The sequence below is a fragment of the Athene cunicularia genome (assembly GCF_003259725.1).
Source record: "Athene cunicularia isolate RWA chromosome 9 unlocalized genomic scaffold, athCun1 chr9_part1, whole genome shotgun sequence".
NCBI classification, from domain to species: Eukaryota; Metazoa; Chordata; class Aves; order Strigiformes; family Strigidae; genus Athene; species Athene cunicularia.
Genome location: NW_020799110.1, coordinates 15,816,543 through 15,833,007, shown reverse-complemented (window position 1 = coordinate 15,833,007; position 16,465 = coordinate 15,816,543). Strand labels below are relative to the sequence as shown.

Genomic DNA, 16,465 nt, shown 5'->3' with positions numbered 1-16,465 from the left:
CCCCCCCCCCCCCCCCCTTATAATTTTGATTTCTGGAAACTGGAATTAACTGTGTTTTTCTACTGAGAAATACCATATACATTATGCCTTTCTGTGCCGTACAGACCCCAGGGTTTCATTAATTGATGGCATCTCCTGTACAGCGGGAGATTAAAAACTTACAGGGGTGATACAGATGGAAAGGTCATTAACAGAACTAGAGAAATCCATCTGCAAATCTCACTCTGCAAAGGTTTTATGTAACAGTTCAATCTAACTGAGATGGTACTGAATAACAGGCAGTATACTGAAAGTCTTCTAACACTTTCCAAAGCCTGGATTTGTGGATAGGGGGATAAATCATTGTATTGCTTATAGTTTGATGGATAGAGAGTGGAGAGTTCTACAGTCAAGTGATTTATTAAATATGGATGCTGTTATGAGTTGTTTCAAAATGAAGAAAGACAACACAAAGGATGATTTATTCTGCATTTATAGCACTATCAGTTTCAGAAGTGAGCAAGTGAATACAGCTGTATCCAGAAGTTCTAGAAAAATTTAAGGAATAAGCATTTTTCAATTAAATAACATTAGGAAAAAGCAAATGCGATCACAAAAGTGGTAAGACATTGCTTGGTAACTAAAGAGTTACCCCTTGATAGCTTTAGTTAGGGCTTCGCATGCAATATTTTTACCTTCATGAGAGACTGTGAACCATTTCACAAGACAAAAGTGTAACCAGTGTCAGAGCTGTCCAGTTACCCAACTGATGGAAAGTTCCTCCAAGGCAATGCTCTCTCTGTCCTTATACAATCTGAGGTTGTGGAACTTCTTTCCTGTTCTTACCACAGTTCTAGCAAATCTAAGAGGCTGAGCCTGAACTTCTTACACCTCACTATGTAGCTGGATTCACATACTGATTTGCTTGGGCTATCTAATTCTTCATTTTATTTACTAATTTTGCTAAATACATGGTAAAGGAATAAGCTGTAACAATTTGACCACTAGACTCAAGCAGCACAAAATCAAAAAATCTAAATGACAGCAGCACAACTTACACACTTTCATTGTTGGGTTCTACTGTAGTTGAGAAACTTGATTGTAAGCAAAGATATCTGTCCTTTGATTACACTTTACAGAATTGTGACTGCTTGCAACTGCAATTCTACTTAAGATACAAGAGTTGCAAGATTTTGTTCCTACACATCTTGATATGAAGCTGACCATTCTTGACTGTTTGCATTCTCACATTCTTCCCTTACTGCTCTACAGAGATTTATGTGAATTTTTCCATGTAATTTTGTATACAAGGTTGTTGGGACAAGTGCTTCCAGGACTTACGGTGAACACCTAAGCACAACATTTGAACATAAAATTTTCAATTACTTGCAGGAATGAAAATAAAGTTTCCTGGTTATGTCCCATTAGCCCGAGGTCCTAATACCTTACTTAAATTTGCATATACTCCTAGTTTATTGTCAAGGGATGAATTTATGATGCAAGATGCTTTTCAGCATAGGCAAAGGTATCCCTGTTTTGCCTACTTGCAAAATATTATTCCATCCATTCTTTAAAGAGCCACAAAGACCTCACTCTAATGCAAAAAGTAAATTTAAATGCTATGCAGGACCAGTCATGAAATTAAACAGGTATTTTCTAATGTCTCAAAAAAAATATTTATGGAATATTTGAGTAACTCTGCTCTCTGCTGAAAGTGCAGCTATTGAACAGTCTTGAGCTACAGCTCAAGCTATTGAATGGACTTCAGAGCTACAGGCAGAACTAAATCAGTGTATCACCCCTTTCAAGAAAAATAATACTGATAGGCTTACCCATATGAATCCCTACAGGACAGGTCTGGTCCTGGGTGTTTTACTTTGGTTTCTATACATGTAACTTCTACTCCTAACTTAAGTAATCAGAAACTTTTAGCAGATTTTAGCAAGACTGAATTTCCGGTATCTCATTAAAAATAAAGCACAAAACGTTTTCAAAATAACAATACATTAATTCCCTAATAATAGTGCTGATGAATCAAAAATGCACCTCCAGCAGTCCTTATCACCATATTTGAGGAATTATGTCTTTAGCAGCAGAAGATAAATTCAACAAGGCATAATATACAATTTTAAAGACTTTCAGAAGACTCTAGATTATTATCATGAATTTGCACAATTCTTGTAACATCAAAGATAGTCCAACAGCAGCAAAGGCACTCCTCTTTTCCTCTGCATTTTGACTGGCCAGGAGCAATCAATAAATTGAAAATAGTGAACAGAAAGAATCTTTAGCAGAATTAGTGTATAACTGAAAATGCTGGCAAGGACCTCTCCCCATAGCTGGATCCCAAGAGCCACAATATGCACATGCTTGTGTGAATCTGGGGTAAGAAACTGAAACTTTAACCATTGCTTGTGCATTTAAATAAAGATATAAATGCAAAGAAATAGACCTGCCATTTCATGCATCTGCTTTTGAAGTGCAATTTTCTGTTTATTATTCCTGTGCCCTCACACCAACAGACAGACGTACAATCTGTGAAAATCATGGACTAAATGAAGAGGAAAGAGAACTGGAGAAACTGAAAAGTAACCAACTAGTTTTTCCTTGCCTCAGGAAATACACTCATGCACAAAGCAATTACTAAGGGATTATTAAAAAGAAGCAACCACAGGCATTTATATTTCCTGTCTCCTCTAAACTTCTGTTGGTGAAAATCAAAGCCTTAAATTTTAAACCAACCTGAATTATGAAACTAAGTTACACGAAAGGAGTCATATTTGACAGTAAATTTATTACTGGATTAATATAATTTTACAATGATTTCTTATAGTTCTGTTCACTCAGATTACTTAAATTCGAACATATATGTTTGATAAGAAGTTGGAAACAACAGAATGTGAACACCAAGGCAAAACTACCAAAGAAGGAAGGATACACAGGAAGAGATCAGTATCTCTTTTCTAGGCTCACAGCTTATATTAATATTCAGTATAGCAGTAGTCCCCCTTTTCAGGTATTAAAGTAACTATAAGTAGCTATTTTACAATTCTAAATTTCTTGGAAAAAAAGGTTGCTATATATTTCTATAAATCACAATATTGATATGTACAGATAAAGGGTTCCTATTTGAATACTACAAATTATTTTAATCAGATTAAAAAACCCAAATCAAAACAAAAAACGACCATAAAGCTTTTAGTTTATAGAAATATAACTACAGGCACAAGATGTACATTTCTCACTTTCTTACTGGAGCTCTGCAATCCACTGGAAAGTTGGGATATTTATGTTCTTCTTCCTTCTATATAAAAGTTGTAGATTCTATTGCCAAACTCCCATTCGCTGTTGCTTATCACCAGCATGCTCAAAAAACATGAAGTCCTAAGAAGCAAACAAAAAGCAAATAAATACCTTTTAAATGTAGTTCTTAGTTCAGAGATCTCCTGGTTGCTTTGCAAGGTATTCCAGGAACCTTCCTCTTGAAATCTCAAATGATGAGAAGGTGGGGGCATGTCTCTCCACCCCCCCATTCACCTGGGTCTCTCAGAATAGGCCACCCACAGAGAGAGAAAGTAGTGGTGAAAGACCTACACAAAAACTTTATCACTAGCCAAACCTATATTTCCTTTACTCAGGATTCCTGCCCTGGCTTTGTTCCATCTGACTCAGTCTCTTCAATTTTATGTCAAACTGGAGTTAATGGTGACTACCTTCAGTTTACATCTAGGGTGTCTGGAGGTCTAGAATAAGCTTGTTATCTGAAATAATTCTTTGTTGCCTTCTGTAGCTAGTTGTAGACACAGGAAGTTCACAACAAGCTGTCACCCGCTACAAGGAGCTCAGAGTCGAATCAGCTCAGTTTGAACATGAAGATGAAACAGTCAGTTAATATTCAAGTATTAGTGAATGACAGACTTACGATAAGGAAGCAAGCACCAATCATGACAGCTTTTATTTTTACATCAAGGTCCATTGGGAATGAAATTCCAAAGTTATCTGTATCTGTAAAGGCTTCTTTCAAAAACCCAGTCCACTGCTTAGAGATCCTCCCAACATCACAAGTCTCATCCACAGACTTCACCTAGTAGAATGTAAAATAAATTTAAAAAAACCCAAATCCATCATTCATAATATTCCCAAGTCTTTTTCACGATAGATTCATTTGAAAGCTTCTGATTGTGTTACTTGAATTAACGAACGCTGTCATTGAATGCACTGTTTGTACCAAAAGGCACCCCTGACTATCAGAAAGTCAGCCTTAAGTAGCACTGACATGAACTTAATTCTAAATCTGACTCTGAAGTTCAATGCTTTAATGGTGTTGGAAGACAGCTACTGCATGCACACACACACTCTCTGCTGGAAGTATTGTCTTTTAGCCAAGAGAGTGAATTAGTTTCTCCTGCCATGAATCAGGAACTGCTCAAGTGAAAATGAAACAAATTACATTCTTCTGTTCCAAAGCAGAGATTAGCCCTTTGTCGACATTATGTTTCCTAAAACTAGATCCAGTCTTCAGGGTCGTGTGAAAGACTAGTCACCAAAAATAAAATTATACCGAATCTGCTTTAGCGACTATTTACACCATCATTTTAAATATTAAATGGTAGACTACTGTATCTACTAATTAATGTGTACAAAAATAATTATGCATTAATCACTGTTATTTTTAAGTGAAAGTTGTAACTCCAGTCATTCAAATCTGTATTTGAGGTCTAAATTATCTTGATTTACTTGGTCATTGAATGATTATTAAATGATTAAATGAGTGGTTGTAGGAAGTCATTTTCATAAATACCTGATACAACTGAGAATAACAGATTTTTTTAGGGCCTAACAATAATAGAATCAGAAAGATTTTGCTGCTAAATATTTCAATTAAGAGATTTGTGTGCAGCCACAGGGAATCAGTCTCACTGATCACTGATGAGTAGCTTCAAGATGTCATTTGTGGAAGTTTGTTTGGCTTATCTAGAGAGGTGATTATACAAGCATTAAAAGATTATGCACTAATTACTTAATATATACTACAGCTACTATCAAACCACTACCTGAAAGAAGATAGATACAATTTTTAGCATTGCATACCTCAAAATTAATGTCCTCACAACAGCTGCAGATAACACATGGGCCAATAATTTTCAATACATCCATTCGTTTCTCATCTTGAATGGTAAACTTTGGCAGACAGGGATGCCAGTTCTGGACAACGTAACCAACTGGTGTTCCTGGAGGTGCCTGAACCTCCAGCTTCAGGAAGAAGAAAATCTCCACGTGAACGTTCATGCTTTGACATGCTTGTTAGACAAAGCCCATACTAGCACACAAACCAAACACAGTTTTTCTTCTACAACAATCTGGTTTTCCAATGCATGAAGCTGCATGGGGTTTTCTGCAAATATTTACAGAATAACTGCACACAAATTGCAACTTTTGCCTTCACTGAAAACAACAAGACGCTCCTAAGGCTGTGGCACACACAAGCCATGTATCTACAGTAGAAAGATCAAAGTCTAGTGAAAGAAAGGCTGTGAGCATCCTGAAAGCATTCAGTGAAAACACCACAGGATGCAGCTACAAATCCCTCAGTAAGACTTCTGAGTAGGCTCAGATTTGAGGTTTCAGAAGTTGCATCAGCCCATAATTATTTTAATACTAAGAAAGCTCACAATTTACTGTTTTGAATTTAGCTATAGCTTTCACAGCAGTATAGTGAAAACTCTAGCTGTTATTTTATTAAAGCCACTGCCCAACTCTTACACCACAAGTCCATCACCAGCATGGATTTTGTCACCAACCACAAATTCCCTGACATGCTGTTGAATCAAATTTTTCATTACCATAATCAGAAGTGGCCAGAGTGAACCCAAGTGTTGCAGCACACTAGCTTCTTCCCAGACCAAAGAGACCCCATGCACAAATCCCATGGATCTTTCTCCACAACTTACAGACGAAACCTGACTTGTTTCCCCACACCTCCTGATTCAAAACAATCCCATCTTAAAACTACACAGGCGGGTCATCTCCCACATGAGGGAAAATGGTAAGAAGGAGCAACTGACCTCCTGCAAGCAGCAAGGAAAGCAGCATGAAGAACACCGAAGGGGTCTCTGCAGCGTTATCACCTCATGGCCCAAGTTGTCGATAATCCGGAGGGTGAAGGGTCGTGATGGCCCACAGCAATTCCTGGTACAGCAGTCTGTGTCCTCTGCTGCACAGTACACTATTTGCCCCAGCGTATTCTTGATTTCATATCTGTTGCTTGTTTCAAAGCCAGTCAAAACTGAAAAATAGGAACAGAACTGTTAAATTTCTGAAGTGCATATGAAGTGCATCTGGTCAGAAAAGTCACCATGCTAACTCTGAAACTACCCTTTGGGAAGGCAGGCCTCACTCCAAGTCTGTCAGAGGCAGCCACTAGTGAAGGGAAATGGTGGGGAAGGACCCCTGAAAAGAGCAGCCTGATGGAGACGTTCAGAGAGAAGCCACCATGAACACGGCAGTGCAAAAACAGCACAGAGATGTCCATCATTCCCCTCCCACCAGACACAGACACCTACTGCCAGAGCAAGCACCACAGTTACAAATAACACAGCATGGAAGATTCTCAGGGAAGAGCTGAAGGGATGAGAATTAAACAAACTTGTAAATTCGAGGGTGAAGTAAGAAAAGAGCTCTAGAGGACATAAATATGTTCAGAAGGAGAAGGCCACAAAAAAAGCCCCACAGTCAAGATTCACAACTGCACAAATAGAAAACAGCAAGGGCCAGCACAGAAATTTTGATTAATTTCTCTACCAAATGAAAGTACTTTTTGAAGCATTATGGAAAGAAAATGTAACAGCATTAAGTGTCAGCCAAGATGGATGGTCCATTTCATTTCATGTATTTGAAAGACACTGATAAGATGACTTTGGTATTCTTAAAGTGAATGGAATGGGGGGAGTAGAAGGAAAGCAGTTCAATCTGCTAAAACAGCAGGATTGCCTGGAAATGGGACTGGAGCTGCACGCCAGTCTATGGAATTAGCTGAAGAGAGAGAGGACAGAAAAAAAAAAGACCTTTTAAGTAGGGAAGAGAGGCAAGTAGAAATATGAATGAATGGCATGGGAAATGCATGACTTCAGCTATAACTAGCTACCAAGATTATTCAGTTGCATTGCTATGTATATTTTAAGATACAGAATCTGCTTAAAAACCTCTGCCCTCCTAGTTTCTCCTTCCTCTCCTCCACAACTTCTGCAGGAATTGAGACAAATAGCAGAGGCAGGAAAGAGAAAGGTGGCAATCCACCTTAAATATGTAGTATCAAAGAAAGTCTAAAGTTTACTGTTCTTGGGATCATTAGATTTAAACATTTTTCTACTATAAATAGTTTTCACTTACTCTCAAGAAGTTCAATTTGCTGATGAATTAATATCTGGTCAATCTGTTTGTGGTTGAAAAATTAAAGTTAGTTAACAAGTTGTAACTAAGAGAAAACTAGTTTTAAGAAACATGGCTGTTTCATTTCAGAATGCAGATTTATGGATCAATACATTGTCTACAGGCAGATCATCTACTGGTAAAGCTGTGGAAGTAGCTCATGTCCCTCCTGTCCTGTCCTCTGTCAATTTAGCAGAACAGTGTTTCAGAGCACAGGTGCAGGTAGCAGAAGTTGTACCCAAGGTGGTCTGGTTACAAGCACACAGGGCTAATGTTCCTGTGCTCCTTTCAGAGCTCAGGATAGCTCAGCTACAGAGCCTAACAGAGCCTCCAACACCACATATCCCAGATGCCTACATCAGGAGTCTGTACGGAAAAAAGCAAGCAAGAAATTTTAGAGAAGCTCAGCTACTGCTCTGCTCTGAGTGAAACTCAGGAAAAATGAGCGTCTCCTCACTGCTTTTTTTTTTTTTTTTTAGCAATTTACAAAACTGGCAACAATACATCAGTGTTAAGCCTTGATATTTGCTCCAAGTGAGGAGATGAACTGTATTTTTATAGTATAAGGACATATTATGCAATGTGGAAACAACTCTCATTTTGCTATTAACATTCTCTACATTGTGAAGTCTGACTAGCGCCTCTCCTAACAACATCATGAAGATGTGTGAAGAAAGTATCATGTAGAAAATTAAGCATTTCTGATGTGCTACAGTTGCCCACATTATATATGTTTATTACATATAGCTTGCCATATCACATTACATCTCACAAACAGTAGCTTCAGAAATAGGGAGGATGTATGATGGCCATGCGCCCCCAGTCCTTTAGCATCTCACTTGGCAGGAGAGCACTCTGAGAAGTGCTGCAGCCATAACAGGCTCCTCCACATTCAAACATGCATCAATCACATTACAAAAGGGTTCACTTAGCAGCTCAAAACAGCAATCTATGCAGCTGCAACAAAGTCAGATGCTTTTTTTAGCTTTTTCATGGGTACAGGATGCCTCTCAGGAGAATACCTGTTCTCTGGGGAAGGAAGAAGCATGCAGGTACCTGTGTAAGGTATTCCAGTCCAGGAGGGCATCTAGGAAGAGGAGGAGGGATGGGCATCCAGATTGTCCCCTCCTTCATGCAGGGCTGGTTCTGGATGGGTGGAACAGCTGGGACTCCCATGGACTGTACCTGGAAGCCATAGCTCCCTGCACCTGTGACATTTGATGTGGTAGGAGAGATGCAGTTATGAAAGTTAGATGTTAGAAAAAAATTGCCCCATGGATCTTCAAAAGATTTATTTGTTCACTATTTTGAACTATGAAGATCCTTATACCTACTATATATTTCAGTTATGAACACTACACCTTTGTGAAGGAAGTTACGCTGGATTGGGATGTCCTAATCCATCCAGACAAATGAATAATAAATAACAAAATAAAATAAATGCATCATTCTTGAATATAGCAGAATTTTATTCACATAAAGATAGGCAATTAAAAAATTAGAAATAACTAAATGAAGGTTATTTGTAAGTAGACAATGTCTTAAAATACATGAAAAGTATTGGCCTTTACAAGTTGTCAGTTGAGCAAAAGAGGAATTTTAAGACAAAGTTTTTCTGGAGTTATACCTTCTATTATGTGATAGGAAATGTCCCTTTAGCAAAGTTGATTTGAATTTTTAAAACCAGATGAGTGTGATCTAAAAGCTACACTTTTTCATTTGTTTAATGGATTCTCCTTCAAAACAGTAAATCCACAACTCCTCAATGGAGGATGTGCATAGTAAAGGAGGAAACAGTTCCACATTTTGTGAATGCTGGGTAAGATTTCTCCAGTTAGCACTCGATAGGAAACACAAGCTCTCATGAAGCACTTCAGGGTCTAAATGCTCAGCACCCCACCAGATGGCACACGCAGCACTGCCTGATGCTCAGAGCGCATCCCACATCCCCCGGCTGCGCACAGAGCCCTGCCCTGCTTGCAGCAACACGGCCTTTGCTACAGAGATGCTTTATGACATTATAGCTGAAGCTGCTAAAGTACTGAAAGGTACAGAACAAGAAATATATTTTTTCCCTCATTTAATACTTTCCTGGTAGGCAGATAGGCTTTCAATCTGATGCAGAGGAATTCTATCTTTTACTCAGAAGCAAACACAATGCAGAAGCCACAAAATATATTTTTGCAGAGCTGTACAAAATAAAATAGTTCAAGAGATTCTGACCTGTAGACTTATTTTTAGCCCAAGACTGTTCAGCACTGATGTTTCATGTTACATTAGAAAACAGGGACTGTACATGTGAAAGCTCATGCTCTGGCCATAAGCAGGCTGGTACCTCAGGTGATGTAAACAGCTGTGGCTTAAAACTCGTAGGTGGTAGGATGACTCATCCTAGAGAAGGATCCACCCTTACGGAATATAAAATCACTTTTCTGTCTGAAAACGGCTTTGCACACAAATTGACTATCTACTGCCATTGTGTCTGTGCACATGAAACTATTCAAAACAAAAAACGCTCCCCTGCTCTTCATCACACAGGTAGCACGTGCCCATTCCCCGCTGAAGCTAACTGTACTTACAGACCTCAGATTGCCTGATGTACACAAGGTGCGCAAGCTTTAACTTAGGAACAGCACAGTAACTTAGGCCAAACATTCTGCCTTTTATCTATAGCCTATTCTTTGAGCCTGATTGTTAGATATTGCTCATTGTGATTTGGTTCTTCACAAAGAAATTAGCTGCCAGAACATGAGAAACTATTTAGGAGTGTTGCATTTTGAATGTGGAGCAGAAAATGAGATAGAAGAGGGAGGAGAAAGGAGTGAAATGTAAGGTATAACCACATGCAAAGTAAAGCAACAGAGTAGGAAACAGGAACAGAATACATGGACCAGCAGAACTGCAAGGGGAAAACAATTATTTTCTCCAGTTCTGGATTTCTAGAGAGAAATAAAGTGAGAAACTGAAATAACATGTTAATAAAATATCTGATCATCAGCAAGAAGCTGCCACACATTAATTGCTTTGCATCACACCTCTCTAAAAAATTCCCTCAGTGGTTACTGTGGGAACATCTTTTAACTTTTTTACTTCTACCAGTGTTAGTACTGCTTAGCGCATGCTAACGTGTAGCACCAAGAAGGAAAGAAGATGATTTTTCAGCGAAACGGAAATGAATAGAAACTCTAAAGGATTAACTTCAGAAAAGTAAATCAGAGATGGTCGCCCTCATAAAACCTCCTACTTCCCATGCTTTTTTCTTAATGATATAGCAGATCCGTCGCCAAGCAACCAACCTTGGTAAATCCCAGGTCCATGCTGTTGGTAGCCATAGGGGACTTGATTTTCTGGTGCGTTAGTGTTTGAAAATCCAGGTGATGGGGCAGGTTTATGCACTGGAAGAACAGAACACATGCTTTGAGTATTGCTTGTTTCTTCCTATCGGGTGAATGACCACAACATTGCCTCATTTTTCAGAGTAGACATACAAGAAAATTAAGTAGCTGTTCTCTGTATAGCAAAAACTGTGTAACAAGCTCGTATTTATTCAAAATATTAAACATCAGTAGAACTTACAGGAGTTCTGATCCTTAAAGTGCAGAAAACCAGCAGGTATTGCACATGATGTCACGAAGATGTCACAGAACCACAGAATCATTTTGCTTAGAAGGGACCTCATGAGTCACATAGTCCAACTCCTGCTCAAGCAGGGTCAGTTCACTTTCTGTCTGGACCAGAGGTGCCTTTGTGCATTTATATTTAGAAGGAGGATTTAATTCAAAGACTTGCCAGGGAACTGACAGGCTGCCCTCCTGTATGGAACAGACTGGTAATGAGCCATTCTCCACTATATAAAATATTTTCTTTCAATTTCTCCAAGTTAGAACTATATTAATGTCTCACCAGCAGACTCAGAGGGTTAGGGATTTAAAAACTTTCAGCAAGTTCAGTTTGCAAGCAGAAATAACTTGAATTTCAAGATTTAAAAAAAAAATTATTTAACTTCAGAAATCAAGATCAGAAAATGTAAGCCGTATGTTTTGTAAATTATTCAATTTTAAAATGTAAATAATTTCAATTTAAAACATTCATGCATACTTCATAAAATTAGAAGGTAAATTAATAGCTATGCTAATATTGCTTAAACACCTTGGAAGGACCCATGTTATCTCTGATATTAAAAAAATATGACATTCTGTTTATATTATACTCACCTTGCATTGCTGTAGATCAGCTTATAATTGTTCTGCAAAACAACATATTTCATGCTTTTTTTAATATATCATTTCACAGGAGTTATTCAGAGTTCTCTATTAACTCTAATAAAAGTTACTGGCCTGTCTAGACTGGATGGAAAAGCCAAATTACAAATAAAAGCTAAAATAACTTTAAATATCTTCTAAGATTTGCCTCCACCAAAACATAAATCTGAACTACCTATGCCTGCACTCACGTTTTGAGTATCCTAAAGCCATGCTCAACTCAGACGTAAGTATTGGGATGTGCAGTTATTTCACTGCAGTGCAAGACTCCATTGTGCAGCCATTCAGAAGCATCACGAAATTCACATGAACAAATTACTGCCGTAATTTTGGAGCAACTGTTTTAGTGTATCGATGTTGACTACAAAACCCGCTTGGGTAAATCCTGGAGCAGTCATGACGCCATGCTACTGCATATTCAATACTTCATGCTATTCCACTTCTGAAGCGGTACTACTAAATATCATGTATCAAATTTTTGTCTCCGTGTGATAAAAAAGGGTGGGCTTTCCCTAGTGAGTGGGCTTCCACAGCAGAATATCATGAATGAAAGGGACAACTGCTTGTTTTTTTCTTTCTACTCTTTCAGGGTCACCAAAAGGAGTTAAAAAAACATAGAAGGGATATTTCCTGATGCCAGCATCAACCTTGAGAGATGCTCCTTTCAGTCTCTGCGGTACAAGAGAAGACAATGGCACCTTCGATTAAAGACAGGGGTCCAAAATATCCAGGAGATCCCTAAGTGGATGTATAAAAGATAATGGTTATAGGAGCTTCTTTTTATAGGATCAAAACCTTTTAAAAAACCCAATAAACCTAGTTATTCTTTAAAAAGAACTCAGTGCAAGCTAAACTACTAATATATTTTGCCAGTTATGGTTCTTCCAACTAGTTCAGTTCAGTGAAGATGGTCATTCAAAGCTGGGAATGAAATCGAAACTGAAAGCAGTTCCTTCCTGCTTTTCACTCTAGGAGTAAAAGCAGATGTCACAAGAGCATGTTTAACAGTTTCTGGGATGACATGGCACCTAGCTCAGTTTCCAACTCATACACAGGATTCTCTTTGTTTAATAGATTCTTTTAAAGTGTTTCTTTTTTAAGGTTTGGTTGTTGTGGTTTTTTGGTTTTTGTTTTTGTTTCTTTTAAAACTTTCCTAGCAAAGCCACCATCCTATTTTGTGTACTTTAATTGGATTCTGGTCCCCATATGAATAAAGGTTAAAAAAAAAAAGAAATAATTTAAAATTATACATCTAATCTAAAAATCTGAAAGAACATATTCAAACTACATAACTTAAACCTTGTTCTCACAGTTGATAATATAGTGACAACTTTACTATATGACCATATTAAAATATGTTGACAAACCTACCAGTTTATAAGAAAAACATGAACTAAAGATGAATAAAAAACCATTAATTAAACTAGCAAAATATCAGTTTATCAGTTTATACTGCGAGATGTTCCAGCTACCTGATCTTCAGTGAAATACTGAGAATTATAACTGAACCCTTTGGTAAAGGGAGAGCAGAGACATGATATGATTTATTTAAAAGAAAAGCTTTACAGTAGCCCAGAATCTTTTTTCTCCCTATAACCACACATATATACCACTGTGCAATCTAGGATTTAGAAAATATTGATAGACCTATAGCCAGAAAAGCAGCAAAGATTTTATAAAGTTCAACTCCCATATTCATGAGATATGATGTTAAAGAGAATAGTTGATTATTTGATTTTAATAGTTGATTATTACTAAAATGATCTCTTTATTTCCACTACTTTTTATCTAGACCAACCACTTCTACCACCTCCAATTCAGTCATCAAGATTAACACATTGTCAGTCATGCCCTGCTTTATATCCAGATAATTTATAAAGATTGTGAAATAACATAAAATTCTGAAATAGCAAAGAAAGAAGGAACAAAAACTCACTTTGTCAGCCTTCATATTAAACAATATATTGTTCAGCCATGTTGTTATTCATGGGGAAATAGCCACCTTTGTAATCCCAGTCAAGAAATACTAATAATGAGCAGACCAGTCACTTAGAAATGTGTTGGTTCCAGGTGCCTAGGTTACACAAAGCAATGATTTGAAGCCTACATTTTCAATTCAGCTAAATAAAATGAGGCTTTACATGCTGCTAGCTATTACTTGTAACTGTTTTTAAAAAAATATAGGGAAGAATCATTGAAATGTTACTTACTTAGCAGGAAAAAGTAAAGATATATGCATTTAGTTCTAATACAAAAGAGGGAGAATGTTATTTCTTTGTAATTGAGTTAAAATTCCACAGAATTAAAGGAAAAATACAGAAAGAAATTGCTTCAGAAAGCAGAAGTCCATTACTGAATTAATTTTAGTTCAACAAAAACAGTAGCTGCATGAATCCCTTGTGCTACACTGGCCACATGCTGCAACCTGAATGCACAACATAAATCACAAGTAAGTTGTATTGGAGTGAATAAGCTGGTTGTGGTGTTTCAGAAGAAGCAGCTGTATATCTTTGCATATATCTTATAAAAAACTTGATAAGGCCCTGAGCAATCCCACCTAATTTGAATTTAGTCTGGTTTTAAGCAAAGGAATGGACCAAATGACCTCCAAAGGTCCTCCAAATGACCTTTACAACCAAAATTATGCTAGGATTACAAGGGTCCTTCACACTTTATTACATTACCTGAGGTATTTGTTGATCAAACATTCCCCAGAGTCCCCCAGCTGGAGTGCAGAACTGTGAAAGGAGGATGGTGACAGGGCTCCAGCTCCCAGCACCTCACCCCTCACTGGGGCTCTTTTAGGTTAGGGCTACATGAGGGAGCCTGTGCCAAGAAAAGCACCCGAGTTTTGCCCTTTCCTGGCAAGATTCCCACAGTAACTCATAGCTCTGAGTCCACTCTCCCACAGGGAGCACAGATGAGCTATAAATATCCTCTCTACTCTGGAGGAGGGGACATACCTGGGTTCAGCTTTACACAAGCGAAAGCAGAAGCAATTTTTCTGGCAAGAAGGAAACACCAGGGGAATGGGAGAAGCTTCATGCAAAGTGGCTGTTGGGGAATGAACGACACTTATGAAACACAGTCTCTGGATGGTCTGAGGTCCCCCTGCTGTGCCTGCGTGCCAGGACCAGGGAAGGCTGCACACAGCCAGCCGCCTCGCCTAAAACCACAACTTGAACCTCGCAGCATGGTTTCCAGCTTCAACCACGGCAACAGAGGGAGGAAATGAAAGGCAAAAGAACTGCCCCTCTCCCCAAATGCTCCTTCAACTGCCAAGAGCAGCTGTTCAGCTGCAGGTTAGCAAGCTGACAGCAGACCCCCACGTCTCTTTTGCTGTACTGCTTCATGAGAGAAAGGACCGTAAGAAGTCTCATTCTGCATACCCTGTCCCTGTATGTTGCACTATCTAGAACCTGTATCGCCAGCCTTCCTCCACACCCATAGGAGTTCCCGGACCTTCTCCCTTTGCTCTCAGAACTAGCAGTCAATTGCTGAGATAGCCCAAACCCTCTCGCCCAGCACCAGCACACCCAACCCTCACTTTCTCCTTACTTCCTTGAATCGTTATTCTAATGGGGAGCATGGAAGCAACCCCCAGAGGCACCCAGGTGCCCAGGCACAGTGTTCTCCCTCTCCAGGAGTCCTGAGCCCAGGCACTTAAAGATAGCCAAAAACTTTTGGAAAGGAAATCAAGGAAATACTGCTTCCACGGGAAGTAAAGATAATTGTTCTAGTTCAGACAGCAGTAAGGAAATAACATCCCTAGATTGGTCCTTTTTAAGGAATGTCCATGTTTCTTTTCAATCACTTTCTCATTTTCAGAACTGCATTACAGAGCTACATGTCCCTTACCCTGATTCATGTCAACAGATACACTGCAACTGATTTAGAGACATCTTAATCCAGTTAACTACAGAGCTTCTGCTTTTTATCAGAAACACAGTATACTAGCATGACTATCAGTTTCATTTCTTAACCCAGCTCACTAAAATAGTGCCAAGAGAAGGTCACACATCCTGTCAATTACATACCAAGCCAGGCCCTTTCCGAAAAAGTCTGTGATTAAAAAAAACAGGCTTAGAAGGCAAAATAGCAGCAAGGCATGCAGTAGTTCACCGTAGTTAGCTTTATGGCACTTTCTTCATCACGTCACATTAGACTATTCAGCCACTGGATTTTAACCTTGACTACCAGAGAAATAGAGAAAAGTAATCTAGTTGATCTAGTTAAACAGGTTAATTTTCTGCTAAAGTTAACAAAATAGCCTTCAGAGAAGGAATGACATGTGAGATAAATTGTCATAAAATTACTTTGTTCTAATGCAGTAAGGTACCCTCTCCCCTTAGATAGACATCTCTCCTGAAAACTGGCCGTCCCCCCACCTGAGAGAGCCAAAGCACAGGTCACGCTCGGGTACCCAGGCTCGCTGCGATGAGGGCACGTTCCCGGTGCTGCTCTTGCTGGGTGACAGGGCCACCCCCGCCCGAGCCCCGCCTGCTGCTGTCAGCTCTCTGGAGCGGGGCTCTCCCGGGACGGCCTCGGCAGCTAGATCCTTCCTTAAACCAGCCTTTGCAGGCAAGTTACTCTGCTGCAGAGACATTTTGTAACTCATTGCACAACTGCAACCGGGAAATGACCACCAGGTCCTTTTCCCGGCCCTTCTAATCATTAAGCATCCCAGCGATGAAAACAGCTGCCTGGCAGGGCTACCTGGAAGAAATCACGGACAGTAGTCACATGTTCACAGCAAAAAAAAAATACCCGATCCCGAAGCCGAGGAGCCGCCCCAC

At 39.0% G+C, this 16,465-nt stretch overlaps 1 protein-coding gene across 7 annotated transcripts; it reads right to left on the bottom strand.

The window, feature by feature from the left end:
- Window positions 1-2,474: 2,474 nt before the first annotated feature.
- LOC113483575 (phospholipid scramblase 1-like) lies at window positions 2,475-16,465 on the bottom strand. 7 transcript variants are annotated; one of them, XM_026855234.1, is made up of 11 exons: window positions 16,437-16,455; window positions 13,606-13,743; window positions 13,471-13,472; window positions 11,622-11,653; window positions 10,704-10,802; window positions 8,464-8,615; window positions 7,369-7,411; window positions 6,045-6,265; window positions 5,071-5,232; window positions 3,902-4,063; window positions 2,475-3,363 (listed from the first exon to the last, which is right to left on the bottom strand). In XM_026855234.1, the coding sequence occupies exons 4-11, from the start codon at window positions 11,626-11,628 to the stop codon at window positions 3,304-3,306; spliced, it is 906 nt and encodes a 301-aa protein (XP_026711035.1). In that variant the 5' UTR covers window positions 11,629-11,653; window positions 13,471-13,472; window positions 13,606-13,743; window positions 16,437-16,455; the 3' UTR covers window positions 2,475-3,303. The 7 variants fall into 7 exon arrangements, with proteins under 7 accessions (XP_026711035.1, XP_026711034.1, XP_026711033.1 ...); XM_026855233.1 differs by lacking the exon at window positions 13,471-13,472 and having other exon boundaries at window positions 13,602-13,743; XM_026855232.1 differs by lacking the exons at window positions 13,471-13,472; window positions 13,606-13,743 and having other exon boundaries at window positions 16,421-16,465.